This window comes from Balaenoptera acutorostrata, chromosome 6, assembly GCF_949987535.1.
Source record: "Balaenoptera acutorostrata chromosome 6, mBalAcu1.1, whole genome shotgun sequence".
Taxonomy (NCBI): Eukaryota; Metazoa; Chordata; class Mammalia; order Artiodactyla; family Balaenopteridae; genus Balaenoptera; species Balaenoptera acutorostrata.
Genome location: NC_080069.1, coordinates 123,247,639 through 123,270,567, shown reverse-complemented (window position 1 = coordinate 123,270,567; position 22,929 = coordinate 123,247,639). Strand labels below are relative to the sequence as shown.

At 59.7% G+C, this 22,929-nt stretch overlaps 1 protein-coding gene across 7 annotated transcripts in view; it reads right to left on the bottom strand.

Annotated features, from left to right (window-relative positions):
- The window catches only part of VAV2 (vav guanine nucleotide exchange factor 2), a 185,397-nt gene that overhangs the window by 81,046 nt on the left and 81,422 nt on the right, over positions 1-22,929 (bottom strand). For all 7 annotated transcript variants that reach the window (XM_057547699.1, XM_057547692.1, XM_057547696.1 and 4 more), the window contains exon 3: positions 2,752-2,810. In XM_057547699.1, the coding sequence (XP_057403682.1) occupies positions 2,752-2,810 (59 nt within the window). The remainder of the gene's footprint in view (positions 1-2,751; positions 2,811-22,929) is intronic.

Here is a 22,929-nt window from a genome sequence, read left to right as displayed (position 1 = left end):
AGTGCTGGAGGCTAAGGTCACCCACGTGGGCAGTCAGTCATGTCTACATGACCCCCCCAAACGAGAACCTGGGTACCGAATCTCAGGGGGACTTCCCTGGCTGGCAACCCTCACCCACGACATCACACATCGTTCTGGGAGAAAGAAGCACTGTCCACGCAACTCCTCGGAGAGAGGAGACCTGGAAGACTCGTGCATCGTCTCTCCTGGACGCCAATCTATGTGCCTTTTCCATTTGCTAATTTGCATCTGGCTCCTTTTGCTGTAATAAACCGGAATCTTGAGTATAGCGGCTTTGCTGAGTTCTCTGAGTCCCAGCGAATCGTCAGACCCGAGGGTGGTCTTGGGGGCCCCCAACACACCCTGTTACATCATTGCAACAAACTGTAATACGTATTGAGCCCTTCTGTGGGCCAACACTGACCTCGGGATTTACGTGCCTCATCTGAAAGAACCCTGATGAGCCCAAGGGTGAATCCCCATCCACCAACTCAGAGAGGAGCTTCGCACACAAGGCACACAGCCAACAGGATGCAGGGTTTACAGCCGGGTCTCGCCAACTCCACAGCCCAGATCGCCCCCCTCTCTGCCCTCTCTGCTCATCGCCCTAGGGGCGGCCACCTTCAGGGCTGGGGTCTTCATTCCCCATCCAGGGGGCCACTGTGCCCACACACTGCCCGGGCGGCTCCCAGAATAGGGAGGGGAGAGGGCGGGTTTCCAAGCTCACCTGCCAGCCTCGGAGGGCACCACGGGAGCAGCCTGGGAGGCACCTGGGTCGTGGGGCGGGGCCCCTGGGACCATGGGGGCGGAGAGGTCAGGGGAGACGGGGGGATGGGGGTGAGAAGGCCAGGAGGGAGGGCACCACCCCGTCCCCCAGGGGCCTCCACACTGATCAGAGGTCACACGCCCGCTCTCAGGCCCCTCACCACCTTCTAAGCCAACAGCAGACCCCCTGGCTGGCTGTCAACCCTGAGGGAAACCGAGGCTCTAGGAGCCTGTGGACAGGTCGGTCACAGCCTCGGTCACGGGCCTCGGGCCCAGCAGGGCACGGCGTGGCAGCCTGGCACGGGGCTCAGGCCACCGCAGGACCGAGTCCAAGCACAGCCAGCTGGCTCGTCCGCCCCAGGAGCACCGCTGGGCTCTCTGGCAGCAGGCCCCTGTTTGGGAGGATGTTTAATGGATTGAGAGAAAAGCTCACGTTCTCACGTTACGTGACAAAGCAGATAAAATGCCTAACTTCTGTGGCAGGACTTCATTCCTGCCTACGTGTACCTGTAGACACGCACACAGGTGGAGAATGTGCTGGAACGGGTGAGAGGCAACCCAGAACACCGCCTGTCGTCCCGCGCTAGCGAGGGAAAAAAAACAGACGACCGCTTCTGGGAAAAACACAAAAAAATCCACATACTGTCTTTGTATCCAGAAACAACTCGCTTGTCTCAATTAAACATTTTTAACCTGTCCCTATTACAGACAAAAGCTACACTGAAAACCAGCCCATGCAACTGGGGGCCTCACAGCTGAAGCAATGTTCTAGAACGTAGGCTGGGTGGTGGGTACAGGGGTTTCGTCTTAATGTTATTCCTTATACCCTAAATGTGTTATAAATATTCTCGAATGTGTGTTTAATAGCAGCTTAAAAACATTTTTAAACAGCCTATCCTTTAGCTGACATTAAAAAAAAATCCTCAATTCAATGAAATTTCTGAGTCCTTGGAGAACCCAACAGAAAAAGAGGTTCTGGGTGGGTTCCCTAATATTTGCGTCTGTTCCGGTGACCCTCTGGACCTGGGCAAACAGCCCCACCAAGGGTCCCACTGCAGTAGGCACCTTGGTCCTGGGACCCCCAGCCCACGCATGTGCAGCGCCCCCCTCCACGACAACACCAGGGTGAAGCCCCTCCGTAGTACCACCACCCTCACAAAGTCGCCTGCACCCAGACAGGTGCGACCCCATCCACTCCACCCTCAGGAGGAGCTATTTCTGCCCTCCCAAGCTTCTCATCCCCACCCTGCTAGCCCACAATCCCCAGGGACATCGAGGAAGGCAGGCCCTGTGCTTGTCCCCACCGGATATGGATCCTGGTCTCCCTGACCCCCATCCATGGGTCAGAATCCACAATGACCAGTCCTCACCTGGGGCTGCCCTCCCCGTCCCCTTCCCCCGTGGCCGGCATGCCTCCATCCCCCCATCTCCCCTGACCCCTCCGCCCTCACAGTTCCAGGGCCCCTCGCCCCACGACGTCCACATATCAGGGATGAGAGATCAGACCGCGGGGGCCATGGGATTCTCTGCAATCCAAGCAGAATTAAAGCTGAGAGTGGAGAGATTCCTGCCGGGAGGCCTGCAGCCCCAAGCAGGCAGGTTCCCGGGTTCGGCCCCATCACAGCAAACAAACACTGCTACTTCATGCAAGGCAAAACCCACTTCTGATGTGTGGAGAGTGCATTTAGGTAGGCAATGATCTGTGAAAGGATTAATTTGCTGATCTTATTACCTAAATCGAGAGAGATTTTGCAGCCATCAGTAACATGCTGCAAGATTTCCCCGGTGTGAGCTGAAGCCTCTCCCCTCCTCCCCGCCCCTTCCAGCTGCTGCCAACAGGCAACCCGACAACACGCTGAAAATTCATGAGAAAGACACAGGGCAGAGGGTGTCTGCTCAAAACTCCAGTATCTGTGACAGGGCACGCGGGTGGCGGATGAAGATGAAAGGGCAGGCACTCAGCAGTGCGCGCTCCACGAAGCTCACCTGATCCCTTTGTTCTGAGCCAAGTTGTGCAGGGAGAGTCTCGACACAGCCGAGATGACCTGGGGGGAGACGAAAAGATGTTTCTGTGATTTCACCAGAAAGCCGAAAGTCATCATAAAACTGTAACGAAGTGTTTTGTAGGTGTCGAGAACAGTTCACTGAGCCCGTTTCATCTTGGTAAAAAATAACAAAAAAACACAGCATAAGTTTTTTTAGGCAAGACACCTATTTTGTATTTGTCGTGCAAAACATGTCATTTTGGTGCACTAATATTTGCTGAGGGCTACTGCACGCCCGGTGCAGTGCCCTGGAGAGGAGCAGGGCTGGGCTCACAGCTCCCCCTCTGCCGACTCCTGGGGCTCCGACATCAACCACTCCCTGAGTCTCGTTCTCTCCCAGGAGAGGGTCTCCCTCATCGGGGCCACCAGGAGTCTGCTCAGACATCATGCCTACAAAGTGCTCACCCCAGGCTCCTGTTCTGGAAGTTACCATGTGATTAATAACAACTCCTGTTCCCAGTAGGTGCTGATCCATTTCAGAGATGGGGAAACAGTGTCCCAGAGAGGTCAAGAGACTTCCCCAAGGTGACACAGCAGCCCGGGGCACAGCGTAGATGCAAACATCCCAGCATAATGCTCCCTTCCCTTCCAGCCCCTTCCCTCTCCAGTATGACCATTTAAACAGATGCCCGACTCCCTGCGGGGGGTCAGGGTGTAGAGGGAAAACGAAGAAGCCCAGGTTCAGATTTCATGAGGGGATCCCAGCAGGCTCTCCCCAGACCGACAAGACTTGTCAAACTCGAATTCCTGAAGCGCTAGGCGAGGACCAGTGGCTACTCCTTCCATCTGCCGCCCCTGCCCCAACCCGGTCCTGCCCTGTGTCCAGCCCCCTCCAGGTACACAGGACCCACCCAGCTCCCAGCCTGAGAGGCCTCAACGCGGCCACTCCACAGATCTCCAAAATGACCAGCGGCAAGCAGGGATGAGTGTCCACAGATGGCCACGGGGCAATGGAGGCCAGGAGAGGGCGGGACTGACCCCGAACACACAGCATAACGCACTCGAGAATGACTCACGACTCACACAAGCTGCTCGCGATTCCTGGCAGGACGGACGGGGCACCTGCCGTGCCAGACACCGGGCACTGAGGAGGCAGGGGCAAGCCTCGACTCTGAGAGCCCGCGGTGTGTGCATGGGTGTGGGTGTGTGTGGGGGGGTGTGGGTGCGCGTCTGAGGACGAGGAACACGAACGCGGCCGGTGATGACCACTTGCTAAAGTCACAGACACCCTCTGCTGAGCACCGGCTGTCTCAGAAACTGAGTCTGATGGGCCTTTCATGGGCATCATCCCAGCGAATCCTCACAACCCTACGAGGCCAGGCCTGCCGCGCACACTTGGGAGACGGGAAAACTGAGGCTAGGTCACCTTCCCGAAGCCCCCCATCCGGGACACATGCCTCAGACTTCCTTGTGGGCAGCTCTCCTTCTAGCAGCAATTATTTTTAAAAAAAGAGGGGGAGAGAACCCCAAACCATACAGAAGGGCCCTTTCTCAGCTGGCGAGACGGCAGATTCGGCCAACAAGCTGAGTGCTGTGTGCTGTCTTCCGGTAGGGGTTCTATTTCAGGGGCCGGGACGCACGGAAGTTATGAATGCAAAGAATGACAGGGTTCTTCTGTGTTTTCTCAGACAAGACTCAATGGGCTTATTGTGCAGCTGGCCCAGCCAGGGCTCCCACACTTGTGTGCTCCAAGAGGCCTTTCACAAATAATGAGCAACTTGGCTTCTGCTGTTATTCTTGGCTTTTAAGGGCTCTAAATATTTAGGAAGAACAAAAATTAAAGCAATATTGCTTGACGTCCTTATAGTTACTAGATAGAATGCTGGAAGTGTTAGGACCGAAGGGCTTAGCAACTAGAGGGCACACATACCACCGCTCTCCTACGCCTACCGTGGCAGACATTGCTAATCAACTGCCGCACTCCTCCGCATGGAGCCAGACGCAGGCTTAGAGTCCTTCCTACGGAGTCCACACAAGGCACCAGCAGCCGGTCAGCATCGGCACAGGAGACGAAACCTGTCTGCCGACCCGCAGTCAGGGCCGAGGCCGAGTCTCGTACAGGTGGAGCCCAGGACAGGGAGGAGCTGCCACAGGTGAGTGAGCTGAGGCCGGGAGACCGGTCCCTGTGTCCAAAGCCCCCGCGGACAGAATGGCTTCTCCTGCCGCTATGACCACAGCGAAGCTCAGCCCTGAGCTCTCAGCCGCTCTGCTCCAGGCTGGAACCTGTCACTAGCAGTTTGTAAAGGGCTCGGCTCTGGATCTGTTAGCACCAGACAGGAGCAGCTCCTTAAACGGGGTTAACAGGGTTAACTGTCCCAGCTCTGCTGGAGGTGCCCCGCCCCTCGCTCCTCGTGGGCTGCGCATTTCCTGGCTGGTGTCTGTGCAAGAAGGGAAATCTCAGGTCTCACCAGGGGGACCCTCACTCCAGTGACCAGAGACCCAGGGCAGGGGCTGCTGGGAACAGACGTGGGACCCCTCAGAGCCGCGGGGTCAGATGAGGGGCACTGGCCCCGCGTGAAAGGTTAGGGAGCAGAATCCTCTCCGCGCGGGGGGGCGTGAAGCACCTCAGTGGCTTCCCGAGGCGCCTTTGGCCGGTGCCTGCCCCGCTCCCGGGATGGAGGAGCTGGGCTTCCCCCGAGGCATTCCTCTCCCGTGATGATCGAAAACCTCCTGGCCCACAGTCCCTGCCAACTCCTCTGAAAACGTGAATGTCAAAGGATGACATTTCCCCAACTTTTATCTCCATTTCTCGTCCGCATCCCTGATAATGAATGAAAAGACACAGCACCTGCTCCCCCTCCTCCCTCCCCCGTCTCCTTCCCTCCACATACAAGCGGCTCAGACCTTTGGGCTCAGCGATCCACCAACTGTTCCCGCCTGGGCCCACAGAGCCTCAGCTCCAAGCAAACAAAGAAACGTGTGTGCAGGGGCCGGGCAGGGGATTGACAGGAGAAGGGTGTGCGTCCACGGGGACCAGTCCTGCTGGGAGGAGAAACGTGCACGGCCAACTCCCCAAAGCCACGGCTGTCTGTGCTGTTCACTTGCATCTACCTCCTGCCTTGACTGTGACCTTTAATGTTTCAGCTCCTTTAAGACTCGGTGAAGGAACAAGAATGGGTGTGACAGCCCAGAGGCTGGGAGGCCGGGGTCCGGGGTCTGGACCCTGGATGGCAGTCTTGGCCCCGTCCGTCCCCACCAGGCGTGGCCTGCTCTGACCCTGCAGCTCTCCACCCAGCCTCCATCCGGGCAGACAGATTCCCAGACACCGGTGGCCAATCAGCTTCCACACGTGCATGGGAGGAGCTTTCGAATGCAGACCCCCAGGCCCAGCCCAAAGGCTCGGACAGAGGTGACGGCTCCTCCTCAGAAGGTGGCCCAAGCAGAGCATGTGCGGGGCTCAGTGGAGGGCCAGCGGAGCGGGTCCGGGCTGCAGCCAGACGGTCTGCTGCGGAGGAAGAGCCCAACAGTCCTGGGTTCAAATTCGGCCCCCCCGCCTCAGTTTGCCTGTCTGTGAAATGGGGGAGAAAAGCGTGTCTCTCATGTGACTCTGCTGGCCTCGGTGGAACGTGTGTCAGGCGGCTGGCCTGCAGCAGGTGCTCACAAACGGCTCACAGAGGGGGGTTTTGCACAACCAGGGGAGCGAGGAGATCCACGCGGTGATTAAGGGTTGCCTCACCCACCCCCCCATTCGGATGAGAACAAAGGAAGAGGGCGAAGTTCCCGGCTTCAGGCCCGAGCCGGCTTCAGGCCTGAGCCTTTGTTACGACTTAAAAAGAGGAATTCAGGACGAGGGCTGAAGAGGCAGACAGAGACCAGAGGCCGAGAGAGAGATGGAGAGATGAAGAGACAGAGAGAGAGGGAATCTCGGACGTCAAAAAGCAGCATCATTCAGGGGTCTCCAGGGGGAGACAGGGAGGACATCCCGAGGCCTCCGGGCAGCTCTGGACCCGTTATCCCTTTGCTGAAGCCTCTGCTGAAACCTGCACGGGGAAGCAGCCAGACAGCGGCCTCGAGGGCCTGGCCTCGAGTGGGCGGAGACAGCTCTGGGCTGCCGGGCTTGCCAACCCTCCTCTGCTCGGGTTGTCCCTGGGCTGCAGGAGGCCCAGCCACAATCAGTGAGCCTCCTGCCCAGCAAGGGCTGTAACTCAGGTGAGGACTCACCTTCTACTGCTCCGGGGCAGAGTTTGCAAACTGCAGGTGTTGACCCACTGGTGAGGCGTAAACTTGGAAGGGTCCTAACGGCATTTTTTCAGTGAAGTTGGATAGTATGGGACGGAAAAGGATGGGACGGGACGGGACGGGAAGGGATGGGATGGGATGGGATGGGGTGGGAAGGGATGGATGGGATGGGATGGGATGGGATAATATACGATGGTAAGGGGTGGGGGGTGGGGGGTGGGATGGGATAGGACAGGACAGACAATACCAGAAAAGAGAAGTAAATTAAGTATTATCTCATGAAACTTTTGTTTCAGTCCAGAGGACATGAATGGTTTTAGCTTCCCTGACTTAGTCACTCATCAAATGTTTAATGCACCCTGCTAAGTGCAGACACCGTGCCTCGTGGTCGGGACATAACAGAGGGTGGATCAGATTCAGGGGCACTTTGCTCCCCAACAGGCACCATCTCAGAGCTCCAAGAGCCCCAGGAGGCTCCCTCCCATGAGATAGGCTGGACTGAAATTGTGGCCCCATTTTACAGACAGGAATTCAAGGCCCAGTGACCCACGGACTCGCTCAAGCTTACACAGTCAGCGGCGGCTCCGAGAGGAGAACCTTCTGTTATTCACCCCCTTGTACCTTCGGTGGGATGGGGGAGGGGTCCGTGACATGTCTCTCAGCCTCCACGCTTTCCCCTTTCCCTACAGGGCAAGCAGAGGCCACAGTTCCAGGGGCTCCATGCAGACAGCTTCAGGCATCCCAGACAATTGACACCTTTCATGTCCCATGGTCAGCTTTTCCAAGCTCTTCTGGGGCTGGCATCACATCTGACCTTCAAAACCAGGCTCTGAGCTGCCTCTTCACATTTCACAGGTGAGAAACACTGCAGCTCACCGAGTTTATATGATGGCCTAAATCACAGAGTGACTTTAAGAATGCTCAAAGAATATCTGGGGATTTGGGTGGGTGGTGGATGAGCAGACAGGTAGATGGGTGGGTGAATGGTGGAGGGATGGATGATCCGTTGATTGGATGGGTGGATAGACGGACAGACAGACAGATGGGTAGGTGGATGGTGAATGGTTGACTGCACGGACGGATCGACAGATGGGTGGATGGATGGATGGACAGATGGACAGACAGACAGGTGGGTAGGTGGATGGTGAATGGTTGGATGGATGGACGGATTGACAGATGGGTGGATGGATGGATGGGTAGATGGACAGATGGACAGACAGCAAAGGTTCCAATGAGAACCTGCCTCCCAATCCCCACTTCTTAATTATGAGAACATGAGCTCCCATTTATTGAGCCCTTACTAAGTGTCATGCACTAGGATTAGCATGACACAAACATGGTTCCTATTATTCTCTCCCCCAACTCTCCACTTACTAGATGCAGACGTTGGGGACTAGAGAGAACGGGAACCCTGCCCCAGGTCACCCAGCAACAAGTGGCTGACTTAGGAACTGGACCCAGTCTGTGTCAGCCAATCCCGTGCTCCCATCAGCTGCACCACACTCCACACGGGAGCCCGCAGTGGGCAAGAAACCCCAAACTCCTCTTCCAGGCCCAACCAGACGCCATCTTCCAGCCTCGCCTGCGGTTACTGGGAACAGACATCAAGCAGGCTGCTTTGCAGACCTCGCTCACGAAACCTCCCTGCTCCTGGGGTGACCTTGAAAGCCCCACTTAAAGGTGGCAAAGCCGCCATCAGCCTGGATCCCAGAAGGTCTGCGTGGACAGAGGCCACACACGCACGTGCACACACGCTCTGCCCACTGGGAAACTCTGAACGGTGCCGCCACCTCCCGTGTAAGCCAGCCCAGCCCAGGTCTATCCGTCACGGCAGCTCTGCTGTCATCCCACAAGACGTCACTGCCCTGCAACTCAAAATGTGAACCTAAGAATGGGCAGAGACGATCCAGAGCAAGAAGAGAGATGGCTACAAGTCGGCCTTTAAAAGGGCCCGGCTGCCCAGCCGCTGGTCAGCTGACGAGTGGGCGGATCCGTGGGCCCCGCTTGGTCAGGAGGGCTTCCTGCCCCAGCTCCCCGCGGTCATTAGGAATCATTAAGCAGGAACTGCACAGACCAGGAAGACTTTCTTATCAGCCAGGACCACTCATCTGCAAACACACCAGCAGCTCCCAGGAGCCAAACGGGCCAGATGATCAAGCTCATTTAAATACGTTGCGCCGAAACTCACCTGTCAGCGGGGAAATCTACAGCTAACTCGGCTGCATATTTAGAAGCAAATCATTATAAATTGCTTTCTCCAGCTCAGCCTGCGTTGCCCTTCCTTTTTTCTCTTTCCGCATCAAGAGCAAGGTCAGAAACACTTGTGCTGTTGCCTTCGGAATGACAAGCAGCCGGCAAGGAGTGATTCATTACGAACCACGGGCAACCACAGCTCCGTGTTCAAGCTCTGCCACCAGAAGGCCGGGAAACAAAAGCAAGCGGGGAACACGGTCACCTCTTAGCCACTGCCTTCTGCACAGCAGTGCCACGGTACCTAACAGATGGGGTTTTCCTTCAAGGGAGCCAAAAGGATGTGGGGAGATGGGAGGGAGCCAGACCCCATGCCCCAAGACAGCGAAACAGCAGAATGGAAAAAAAAATGCCACTTAGGGAGCCAAGAGACCTGCAGCAACCTGGGAGGGGAGTGCTCGGAGGGAGGGTCTGGGAGCCTTCAGAGGGTCGGAGCTTGAAAGTGATTTAGGAGGAAAGAAAAAGTTAGGCTAAGAAAGAAAAGACTATGGATGTCTCAGAATTGGCCCACTGCTCTTCCGTGCCCTTGAACTGAGTCTTCAGTGAGATGTGAAACAATTCCCCAAATCTAGCTGCGCTTCCTCGCTTGGTGGGTCCAGATCAAGACCCTCAAACGCAGGGAGAAGAGACCACCCCGAGCCTCAGGGACCAGCAGCCTAAATCTTCACACCTTGGACTCTGAAGCTGCTGACGTCTGTGACCCAGACAGAGGGATGGATGGATGGATGCCAACACAGAGGGATCCCTGAGCCCCGGGCCCTCTCGGACCTGTGACGGTGGCCTCACACCGCTCTGCCCGCAGTGCACCTCCAGGGGAGCCGGCGCCTGGCATGCCCTCAGCTCCCTCTGTGCGTGGACGCTCCTCCGTCTCCACGGCCACCCACCACGGGGGTCTGCCCTGCTCTTCTCTACAAGTTAGGAAAACCGAAGCCCAGAGAGGTACGGTGACAGGACCAAGGTCTCACCGCTGGAGGCGGGGACCGCACTGGAGCCCGGCTCCTAAAACACACAGGAGGCCCCACAAAAGCAAGGACGCTGAGCATCTGTCCCAGCCACCTCCCCCGGGCCAGGAGACAGCCCCGGACCCCACCTTACCCAAGGTGGGTGGTCAAGGAGGACAGACTGGACCCTGGCCCTGCTCTCTGCTCGGCCCTTTCTCTGAGCGTCCACCCCACCCCTCGGGCCTCAATTTCCTACTGGGAATGAAAGGCTGTGACCTAGTCTGGCGTTCCCCTGGCTCTGATCACGTCTGAGAGTCCCGGGCCACGGAGCACAGGACAGACCCAAAGGGCCTGGTGAGGCCCCTGGTGAGGGGGCCAAGCAGAAGCCCCCAGGGACGTCACAGCTGTAAACGGCCCAGGGCCAGGAGCCTGGAGAAGAGGACGGCACGTGGCCCGGGGCCTCTGAGACCAGCTGACCGCTACACTGAGCCCAAGAGGGGAGATGGAAAGGGGGCAGGGGCCACCCCCTTTCTCCCCACGTTCCCTGCCACCAGCACCTCCGACCAGCATCCCTGCCTTCCTCTGTGTCTCCGAGGCTCCTGACTTGCCGGTCGGTGAGATTACTATCCGCTCCGTCCTGACTGACACTCGGGAGAGCTGAAGCGGCTGAGCGGCAGCCCCCGCCCAGCACCCTCCCCCCCCCCCTCCCCCACTGCAACCAGCTAAGGTGGCCAGCTGCCCCGGCCAGTGTGTAAGGGTGACGGCCCAGCCCCCATACCTCCAGAGGAGAAGGAAGCCCAGGACCCGGCCGGAGCAGGACAGGCTGGGGGCAACACTCCATAGCCCTGGGAACCGGGAAAGAAGAGGCTGGAAGGGAAGCTGGATCCAGGTGTCCTCATGGAACACAGTGAGGGGTCAGGTGTGAATGGAACGTCCAGAGCCACCCGGCCGTGAGGCTCAGGGGCGCCTGCAACAGACAGCGTCCATCCAAGAGTCCCTGAGCACCAGCTGTCTATGGTCCCTGATCCGTAACATCGGGGCAAACGCTCCATGATCACAGGACTGGGAGAGGACCAGGGGAGAATCTGAACTGGAGCTGTTCCCAACTAGGAGGGTTTGCAGGAATCGGTCAGGGAAACGTAAAATCCGTAGTGGAAGGAGCTTAGCGACCATCTGGTCCAAATTCTTCAATCTGCAGGTGGGAAACCTAAAACCCAGCTAGGGAGATGTAAGTGATTTGCAAAGGTCACCCAGTAACTTCCAGGCAGACCCAGCCGGGAAGGCAGGGATGCCATTTGGAGCTCCAGGTCCCCGCTCTGACTGTCTTCATTGACAACCTCAGCTAACGTGCATCCAGGCCTCCCCCCGACCAAGTCTTTACCAGGCTTACTTCTGTTTATTCCCCCAAACGCCCCCTCCACCAGGAGACACTCCTGCCAATCTTCCCATTTCACGGAGAAGCAACTGAGGCTCGGGGATTCACGGCTGACAAGTGGTGAGCAGAGGTGGACCCAGGTCATCCGTCTAGCTGCGGGGCCCCAGATCTTCACCTGGGCCCTGCCCCAGCAAGGCTGGCTCATCCACCGCATCTGAGGCCAACAGACAGCAGGGCAGGATCATAAACCCCAGAAGAGCAGGGTTGCTAAGTGAGGCCCTGAGGCCAGGAAGCCCGTCCACCATAACGGTGGCTTTGGGAGCCTGTGGGGTGGGTCGCCCCAGGCCACCACTCACCGTCTGTGAATGCAGCTCACCATCCGCCTCGACACTCCCTCCCACCTCCCTGTTAGCACAGCTGCGATGGGGCAGCGGGAGGGGAGCACGGGCCGGGCCTCCCCTCCCCCGTCTGGCAGGTAAGAGGTGGGACCAAGGTGTGTCAAAACGTAGGCGGCATCTCAAACCCAGCTGCAGACAGGCAGCGACACAGCTCCCCGCTGATCCGAGGCGAGGCCACGAGCCGAGACACAGGTCTGCGGCCCAGCGTCACGAGTCACTGCCCCGAAGGTACAAGCGTCCCAAGGGCAGCCCAGGGCTGGGATGCCCACACGCTTTACAGAACAGCACTGGGCAGGGTGGAAGGAGCCCCCATCCCAGGAGGAGGCCTTGCCCTCCCGAGAGGCCCCCGCTACACTTTTCCCTTCCCTCTTCCTAGCGGCGGAGACGGTGAACCAAGGGGCCAGACAGCAGGCGTCTACACAGCCGGCTCCCTGAGCAGGTCCCCGGGGCCCACCCCAGACACACCTGCCTCTGCTGTTGCATCGACTCCTGCCTCGGCACGTATGGTTTGGCTCCAGCACAATCCCGTGGGGTCAGGACCATCTTCCCCAATTTCCAGATGAGGGGACTGCGGCCTCACTTGCCAGGGACCCAACTGTACGAGGCGGCTCCGGGCTGTCTGACCCCAAGCCCTTCCTAAGAGGCTCTTCTGCATTTTCACACCCTCCTCAGACTTTACACAGCTGCTGAGAAACAGGGAGTGGATTCTGGTTTTCTCCATCCCGTCCTAGAACTGCACTGGGGGACGCTGGGTACTGAGGTGGTAGCGGCCTTCCAGCACACAGTTCCGAGGGATGCCGAGCCACAGCCCCTGGAGGCTGGGGGTCCCCACCCCCTGGGCAACCTGGCAACGCTGCTGAGTCTCGGCCCGTGAGCAGCGCTCAGAGCGTCACACCCACCGGGGGCCTCCTGGAAGAAGCCTACACCCAAGTGAGCCTGAGCCCTGACCATGAACCTGAGCCCTGACCATGAACCTGAGCCCTGACCATGAACCTGAGCTCTGACCATGAACCTGAGCCCTGACCATGAACCTGAGCTCTGACCATGAACCTGAGCTCTGACCCCCAGCCTGGCACTGGGCTGCAGAGTTACCCCACTGCCTCACTGAATCCTCAACCACGCGAGGAGGTGATACTGTGCCCCTTGTCAGATAACGAAACTGAGGGTCAGAGTGGTCACCTACACACAGTAGTAGAGACGGCTAAGAACGTGGATGGTCTGATTCGCACCTCAGCCTCCGGTCTGAGCCTCACCCAGGAATCCCCCCTTCCACCCCGCCCCCCCACCCCAGCATTTCTGGCTCATTGGCTCCCTGGGCCTTCCCCATCCGTCAAACTCCCAGCTTGCCAATGGGGGCGAGGTGACAGCAGCCATTACCTGGCGAGGGCCGATGAGTTTCAGAGCTGCTTTACTGCCCTCCCTGATGAATGGCCATTTTAATGGGAAGGGGAACAGAAGTTGTATCTTTTACACCACGGCAATAATTTTTCAATATACACACTCATCTCTGAAGTGATGACTCAGTAACTGAGTTATTAACTGCAAGCACAACCCCAGTGCACGGAGCAGCATGAATCTCTCCTCTGCTGGATCAGCCCTCACCCGCTCCTTGCTCCTGACGCCAGCGCCTGGAGAGCCTTTGAAGCTCTGGCTACCCTGCAGCCCTGCAGTGTTTTCTCTACTTTCTCCCTGGGCTTTCTGATGGCAAAGGAGGGTGTGGCTCTGCCCCTCACAGGTCCGGGGAGCGGCTCTCTGACCTGTGTTCCCAGTGCCAGGCGGAGCTCAGCTTGTGCTGTGTTCACATGCTCCCGGCTCTGCTGACATCCTGCAGGAGAGGGATCAGGGACGTCAGGGACGACCATCGGCACCACAGCAGCCACGGAGCTGCGTGAGGACGGCCTCGAGCAGCTACACAAATTACAAGACAAACTGCAAACCCAAGCGCATTCATGGTTGGGTGGGTGTTTCTGGAAATATCTGACAGCACTGAGCATTAAGAAAGGTTGTTCTGGGACTTCCCTGGTGGTACAGTGGTTAAGAATCCGCCTGCCAATGCAGGCGACCCAGGTTAGAGCCCTGATCCGGGAAGATCCCATATGCCGCAGAGCAACTAAGCCCGTGCGTCACAACTACTGAGCCCGCCTGCCACAACTACTGAAGCCCGCACGCCTAGAGCCCATTCTCTGCAACAAGAGAAGCTGCCGCAATGAGAAGCCTGCACACCGCAATGAAGAGAAGCCCCCGCTCACCGCAACTAGAGAAAGCCTGTGCACAGCAACAAAGACCCAACGCAGCCAAAAATAAATTAATTCATTAAAAAAAAAAAAAAAGAAAAAAAGAAAGGTTGCTCTGAGTCTGACAGACAAGGGTCCCCATCCACCCCCAACCGAGGAGGCAATGCTGAGTGCAGCTGAGTCTCCGTCTCCTTGCCCAAGAAACGGGGGCAACACACACCCTGGTGGTTGAGGAGGTCCACCCACCCTGTGGGTTCACTGTCACAGTCATAATCATCATTTCTGCCCTTCCTGGGGGAGCAGCCCCCCACTTCCACCACCTCCAAGTCTCCTGTGGTTGTTTGTCACTGGACACTGGTTAGCGTTTGCTGTGGACTGAATGTCTGTGTCTCCCCCAAATTCTTGCACTGAAGCCCTAACCCCCGATGCAATTGTCTTTGGAGGCAATTAGGTCATGAGGGTGGAGCCTCATGAAGGGGATTGGTGCCCTGAGAAGAAGACACTGGAGAATGCTCTCTGTTTCTCTCCAACACATGAGGACACAGCGAGAACGTGACCGTCTGCCAACCAGGAAGGGAGCCCCTACCAGAACCCGACCGTTTGGGGGCCTGATCTCAGACTTCCAGCCTCCAGAGATGTGAGAAATACATGTGTGTTGTTTCAGCCACCCGGTCGATGGCATTTTTGTCATAGCATCGCTGACAGGACAGCCTTGAAGAGGTAGTTCTGCAGACTCCGCCCACCGCCAGTCATGGTACAATTCCCGGGAAGCCACAGCTGGGAGCTGGGGGGGGACCCCCCAAGCAGCAGTCACCACACACTGCCCTCAGCAGGAGTCCCCATCCCGGCCGGGGATGGCGGGGAGGTTCCCAGTGGGTCAGCAGAGCCTCAGGCAGGGGTGGGGAGAAGCTGAGGGCAGCAGCTGACCACGGGGTGTGGAGCGCCTGCCTACCTTGTTCACGCATCCTGGGAATTCCGCCTTTGACTCCCTGCACGAGGGAGCAAGGGTGGGGGACCCTGCCCAAGCTCTCCCCACTGCCTTGGCCAGGCACCTGCCCGCCCCCATCTCAGGGGCCTGTGGCACAGCCTTCCCCAGGGGACAGAGTGCCAGGCTTGGTGTCGCTAAACCCGGCTTTATACCAGCTGCAGACTGTCCCTGCCATCTCGGCCATGCCCTGAGGTCTCGGGGTCCCAGGCCCTCATCTGTAACGTGGGGATGAAAACGAGGCTGGGGGTTGTCCCCTCCTCACCTACGTGTTCAACAGGGTTCAGCAAGCAGCAGGACATGCCAAGCACCGTGCCGGGGACGAGAGGCCAGAAGTGACTTCTGGAGCTCACAGGAGCCAGTGCGTGCTCAGTGTTACGAGGACAGGAGCACTAGCAGGGGACCTAACCAAATGGGGGTGGGGGGGCATCAGGGAAGGCCTCCTGGATGAGGTGCCTGCCACTCAACCTCAGACCTGAGGGATGAACTGGACTCGCTGGGGGACCCGCTGGCATGTGTCATAGTGCTGGCACATGTACAGCAGGCTCGCCATAAGTGAGGGCACCCTGTCCACAGGACGGCCTCAGGAAGTGGCCTCGCCTGGCACCTGACACTGCAGAGGGCGGCCGGCTCACACGGACCACGAAGAACCTCTCTCCTTTCCGAAGCAGTATCAGCCCAAGAATCCCTGCTGCCCAGCAACTGCAAGCCCCATTTGTGCAAAGGAAACCCTCGGCAGGAAAAAAGTCTAAAGTGATTTTTCCTCCCCTGCACGTTGTGATGAAGGAAACAGATGGATAACAGCCACAGACAAAGCTCCGGATCGCTCCCCGAAAAGCAGTTTCATCGCGATCCCTGCTTAATCCTGGCCCGCCACTTCATGGATTTTCTTCCTCCTTGAGGGTAGGCTTCAAAGATGCATTTTTCCCAGAATAGATTCTCCGTGACCACAAGGGAGAGGCCGGCCCGAAGTGGAGGAGAAAGAGCCGCTGCCTGGGGAGGGTAGCAGAGGAAGGACCCACCCACGCCCCACTGCCAGGGCTCGGCTTCCCCACCTGGCCCGCAGGAACACTCTCCCACGCTCCATCCCTGGGTCCCCGCCCCCTCCCCCTCTCTGTTCCTTCCCTCCTGAGTCGAAGGGAGGGATGTCCCCAAGGCTGCGCAAGGCTTCATGCCCCACTCACCACTCCTCAAGCAGGTGGACCCTGCTTCGTTGCTCCCCCAATGATTCAGAGAGGGTCCTGGTAAATGACAGTGACGCTCTGCAAGAAGTCCAGACGGGGGCTGGCGACATGGCCCCGAGGGCAACACAGCAAGAAGTGGGGGCGGGGGGCGATGGCAGAGCCAGCTGGTGACCTGCTGGGGCAGCTCAGGCACGTGAAGATTAACAGGAACATATCGAAACAACCCGCTGTGCTGACCCCACACGGTCCCCACCACGGCAGGCGGGTGCCAGGGTGGCATGCCTGGGTGACGTGGGAGCAGCCCCCAGGGAGGTGGGCTGCCACTGGGGGTAGTGAGCATGCCGTCACGAGAGGCATACAAGAAGCTGGTGCTGGCATTGCACAGGCGATCAGGCCAGAAGACTTCCCAGATCCGGGGCCACTCTGGAGGTCAAGGGCACCGCAAAACCCTCACCTGAGGCCCGCAGCCGACTGACGACTTTGCTTAACATGGATTCCAGCGGCTCTCACGGCCGAGGAGCGGGCACTCGAAATGAATGGTGAGCCGTCAGGACACCAGCACCAAAACAGAATAAAACCAGCACACGCACACGGGCACGCACACACTTGACGGGCCACCGGGGTGAGGCCCCAGAGGCACACGGTGAGAAAAAACATCAATTATGTGCCACCTCCTCGTGCCGTGACTTAACGCTCCACTGCGCCTGAGCTGCCCCCTCGGCCAGGAGCGCCCTCACCTGCCTCCTGCCCGACCTTAGCCTCCTCCAAAGTGCCCTCAAAGGTCACGCCTCCAAGGAGTACTTCCTTCTGTTCCTGGGCCCTCACTGGAGTCAGCCGACTGCCCTCGCTGGGTCCTGCCATACTCTGCGGACCGATTAGGGCAGTCACTCCCACCCCCACGGGGTGTGGTGGGAACTCCCCAGGCGCCCAGTAGATGCTGGTTCCGTCCTGTCTCTCAATCCTGGTTACCTGGTGGCTTTACCGTGTGAAAATTCATCGAGCTGTCTGCTTACGACAGACACTTTTTCTGTATGTGCAGGATACTTTGAGAAGTTATGTTTAGGGGAAAAAAAACCCTCTAGCTTTAAATCTAGAGATTTCAAAGACATTTAATCAGCTTCATTCATTCAAAAACACACAGCTCAAGGCCTTCTGATGAGACTGACACTTGGTGAGAACATGGAATCTAGAGGAAGGAAACGGCCAGAGATGGGCAGGGGTCGCCCAGGGACACCTCAGCCCTGGCCTCAGATCCACACGCGCCCCCAACCCCAACCCAGCCAGAAGGAGCACGAAGGAGGCCACACAGGAGGGGCTCGGGGCTGTCCCCAGCTCGTCCTTGTCCCTGTAAATGCAAAGGCTCCACTCCTTCCAGAAGGGCCCCGTCCACGCTGCGTCCACTGGCTCTGCCTGTGACACCCACGCAGACAGGCCGGGTGGGGATGACTCCGGCCCCCGCAGAAGCCTCTCTCCAGAGGCTGGGAAGGGACAACCATATGCATAAACGCCTGTGAATCTTTTCCGAAGCAGTGGCTTCCTTTTCTCCAGAACATCCTGCGATCCTTCCGAACCCCCGAGCGCGCGGGCCGCGGGGGACGCGTGAGGCCCAGCGGCCACCTGCTCGGCCCACGGCCGGCTGCCCTGGAGACCCCCGCCTCCCGCCCTGGCTTCTCTGGCGATTTCAAGGTCTGTGTGTTCAGGGGTCCCTGTCACATCGATGGCAGCCGCGGCCCCGTGACGTGGCTTTCTCAGGGCTCTCTAATTCCGAAACAAGACTGGATCTGAGGACACCAACTCGCCTGCAGCAGAGCGGCGGCCCACGTTCCTGCAAAAGCCCACTGTGCGCTCACGAGGGCCTCACACGGTCACGTGACACGAGGGGCGGACGACCCCCTTCACACTGTTCACCAGCCCCGCGCGTCCTAGGGGGGCCAGAGAGACGTGACCCCCGGGGGCAGCCCTCCTCCCGAGGCGTGGCCCCAAGGTGACGGGTGACATCCCTGTGGCCCACACACCCCGTCCCTCCAGAGCCATCCCACAGCTCTGAGATGAAGGGCCTTCAGTGGCCCGTCACCCCGGAATGCTCAGGACCCCTGAGGTGGAAGCACGCCCATGCTCCGCACTGCCCCTCCGGCCGGTCCCCAAGCGCCCCCCACTTCTCTCCGGGCCAGAGGGAGCCATGGTTCCTTGTCCAGCTCCCACCGTGGGCGCCCGTCCATGACAACCCAGCTCAGGTGTTCGAAGCTCAGACCGCAGCTCTCGCTTTTCTGGGGACCCACCTCTGAGAAGACCGTGCTGGACAACAGGACAGAACCTCGGTTACAAGTCTCAGATGAGCTCACACAGAGGCTGGTCCACCAGCGGTGGGCGGGGAGGCCCAGCGCGGCCCAGAGCAGGGCCAGCTGCCCGGGGAGGCCTTAGGAAGCAATGAAGGCCTCGGGGGGGCGAGCTGGGGGCATACCCAGCCCCCACCACAAAGAGCCGGCACAGGAAGACCCCGGTCATTTCGCACCAAACCCAGGGGGGCTGCCTTGTGTGTGTCGTCCTGGCCGGTTCTCACGGTCCCCATCACGCCTCTGTTCACCTTCTGGGTCTGCCGGCCCCGCTGGGAGCGTGGAGTGTCCCCGTCCCAGGGACCTCACAGCGGGGCAGGGGGCAGCCTCTGGGCACAGCCAACTATAGTCCCAGGCAGGACCCTCCACAGTCCAGGCTGAGGGCCAGCAAGACTGTCCCCAGGCCACCGGCTCAACTTTCACATGGAGAACCATTCTGTTCTCCATCACCCTGACCACCTGCGCTCCCGGCCTGGATGTGCAGCCGTCACTGGGCACCTCCCCCGGACGTGCCCAGGCTCCTCACCCCCAGGTCCCCACCGCGAGCTCCCCACACACTTCAGCCCACAGACCAGGCCACGACACAGCCCACCGGGTGAGCCTGGCAGGAGCCGGGCAGGAGGAGTCAACCCGAGGCCTCCACTAAGATCCACATAATCATTCCTCCCCATCATCGAGGGAAGGAAGGAGGGCACAGGCGCTGCATGCAGGCCCAGGCAGAGGGTCAGGCCAGCAGCGGGGCCCGAGTCACAGACTGGAACCAGCACCCGCTCTGCACGAGGCATGGTGCCCACCCCGCACCGGCCCAGGCCCGGGCACCCAGTGGGCCTCTAGACGAGCGCTGTGTACACCAGGAGCCCTCGGCGTTGCTAATGACGGGAATATAACACCTGCCCGGCATGAGGCTCATCTCCACGTCAGACCTCGCGCAGGATCCCCTACAGTTAATTACCAGCCCTTCAGAAACCATCACAATGCCCGCAGCAGCCAGGCTGGAAGCTCACTGCATGGGCACGGCCACAAGGACCCCTCACCACCAGCCTGAGTCCAGAGGGCAAGAGGCCCCAATGGGAAGGGCACCCTGTCCTACAGCTCCGTCCTGAGCAACCAGCCCAGGAGTCTCTGATGCGAGGAATCCACTGGGCACAGCTCCCTAGGGCACTGCCCCCCTCAGGGCTCTGGCCCCCGAGGGCTCTGCCCCCCAAGGGCACTGTCCCCTTAGGACACTGCTCCCCAAGGACACTGCCCACATAGGACACCGCCTCCCTAGGACACTGCCCCCCAAGGGCACAACCCCCCCTAGAACACTGCCCCCTAAGGGCACAACCCCCCCAGGACACCGCCCCCCCAGGACACTGCCCCCTAGGACACCGCCCACCCTAGGACACTGCCCCCTAGGACACTGCCCCCCAAGGGCGAGGGGAGAGTCTCCCCAAGGCCTCAGGGTGGGGGGGGCCTGGCGCAAGGTCTAATCTTGTGGCCCCAAAGGCAGGTGGAGCAATTCACAGGTCCTCCCACTCCAGAAGCCGTCTGCACCCGGGTGGGCACCTGAGCTCAGGTAGAGACACCTCCGGAGGCCCCTGCCTCACTCTCTGACATTCCTTCCAATCAAAGGGTCCCAGGCCCTAGCACCTCACATGGGATGGGAGCCTGATGCTGCTCGATGGGCCTCGGGGACCCGTGAGGGGCACCCCAAATGGGAACCGATCCTCCCATCAGCCTTCAGGGTCCACCTCAATGTCCTTTTGTCCAGGAGCCGTCACCAGGGGCCGCCCGCCCCGTGGCCCTTGGGGTGGCATCACCTCCCTCAGCACCACGGGGTGAGGACGACATCGCCAGGGGCTCATTCTGCACGGAGTCCCTGGAGCCTGGAGTCAAGGGGTGGGGTTGCAGCGGGTCTGGGGGCCCCGGGCAGGGCTGAGGAACCCGCGTGGTGCAGGCACCCAGCAAACTCCAGGAAGCACACACCTAAAGCATCAGCCTGGTACCCAGCAGGCACTCAAGAAATGCTTTCCCACAAAGGAAAACTGCAGCCAGCCTGTCTGGGCTCTGCCACCCCGGCCGTGACTCGGGCAGCTGCTCACCTCTCCCTGCTTTAGTCTCCCCGTCTATTAAAAGAAAGCTCATGGGCATAAATAATTAGTGCCCGTCTCACTGGGTCACCGTGGAAACGAAACATGCACGCTGGGCACACAGAGGGCCCTCTGCCTGCACAAGGAGGTATTGGCCATCGTCAGCAGGGCACTGTCGTGAATTTCTCATCACCCCACGTGCAGCTAAAGAGGCCCTTATGAATGATGGAGAGAGAACCCTGACCAAAGGAAGCACTTCTCAGAACCCACGTCTGCTCAGGCGTAGCCCCAAGGGCCACTGGGCTCCCCCCGCCCGCACACTGCGGCATTTGGCCCCCATCACCCACCTGCCTGCGGGCCTCCACACACCCTCGAGGACTCGCTGACCCTCCGAGCCACCCACCTCCTCAGCAGGCATGGCGATGACCTCCTGAGACAGACAGCAAACTGAGCCAGAGAACGGCCGGGCCACGGCCCCCGGGTGCTGCGTAGAAAGGCCAAGCAGGCCTGGGACTCTGGCCTGCAGAGGCCTCTCCTGTGATCTGCACCCTGGTCTCCCACTGCCCCGTGCAGAGGGATGCCCTTCCCAAGGCAGGCCCTCGGACCCTGGGAGGCACGGAGTCCCCCAGGCCGACACCTGCACCAGGTCAGCTGGACATACAGCGGAGCAGGCCTTGTGCTCTGTGTCCTAACAGGCCGCGAACCGTCTGCAGAGGCCCCGGGGTGACTGCAGTCGCACATCGGCGCCCTCTCAACCACAGCCAGCGGCCGGGCCGCCGCCCATCTCAGGCCGAGATCCGCACGGGGCTGCCCCGCGTCCCAGCACATCGTGGCCAAAAGCAGGAACCTGGGGACAGCACAGGACAGGACACCCTGCTCACGGCCCAGCCTCCCGAGGAGAGGGCGGTGGTAACCTCACGTAGCGCGGCGGGGCCAGGTTCAGAGAGGCTCAGTCACCTGCCTGCGGTGGCCCAGCTAGAAAGCGGCGTGTCCAGGCCTCACGCGCAGCTCAGGCCTGACCAGACAAGGAGCAGCCCCAGACTTAAGGCACCACGAGCATCCTCTCTTCCCTCTGGGTTGGGGTCTGTGAGGCCCAGGTGTCCGGTGGGTGCAAATCCCTTCCCCTCCGGGAGACAAGGAGAGAAGACAGGATGCGCAAGCGAGCGGAGCCCGCCCCTCTCCTGGGGCACGCGGGCGCCGTACTCACCCCTCGAGAGGCTAAGTCCCCATGGCAGGACACGTCTCTACGACCTGGCAGCTCCACCAACAGGGGGTCAGGCTTTCAGCTACCCAAAGAGACATGAATTCAGCAAGCGCAAAAGCCTGCTTTCGTGCAAACACCCCCGGAAACCTCCCAGGACGACACGCCACTTGGGCAGGGGACAAAGTCGGGGTGTGGACAAGTTTTCCAAAATGCAGGGAGAGGCTGAGGGGCTGACGCTGCCCTGCAGGCACCTTCTCGGTCTGTCCCCGCCCGGAGGGTAGGACTTTCTTTCCAGGTCACACAGAGGGTCGCTCTCAGCGGGACTGAGGAGCCAGAGGCTGGTCTTTCTCCCCTGCGGCAGCAGCGGGGCTTCCTGTCGGAGGGTGTTAATCCCAGGGTGGGTCCCTGGGCTCAGGCCCACCTGGAGGGAGCCAGCAGACAGCCGCCTGGCATGACCGGGGACAGCAGGGCCCGTCACAAGCCACGCCCTCTTCTGGGGTGGGGGCCAGGCTGGGCAGGGGGGCCATCTGCTGGGCCCATTCAGGGGGAAGTGACCGCTTCACCCCGATCAGAGCCCTCAGGGATTCCCTGCAGAAACTAACCGCCTGGAAGCATAAATAACGCCGCCCAGGGACGGGGTGGGGTGGGGCCACTGAATGGGGAACAAAGCAGGCCTCAGCTGCTCTGAGCCCACCCACCACTCCCAGGGAGGGCGTGCGGGGAAGAAGCCCGGCTTTCAGAGGTGTGGACAGCTGGGCCCAGGGAACACTCTGGGTCCTGTGAACCCACCTCTCTAAAATCATCGATCACCAGCCAGCAGCCCCCCCGCCCCAGTGGACCCCCCCACCAGCCCCCAAACACACACACACAGGACCCACACCCATCCCAGGAGGTGCCAGGAGAGTCCGCTCTCCTATCTGACCAGCAGCCTCCCTGACGCCAGCGCCCACGGACGGCAGCAGGG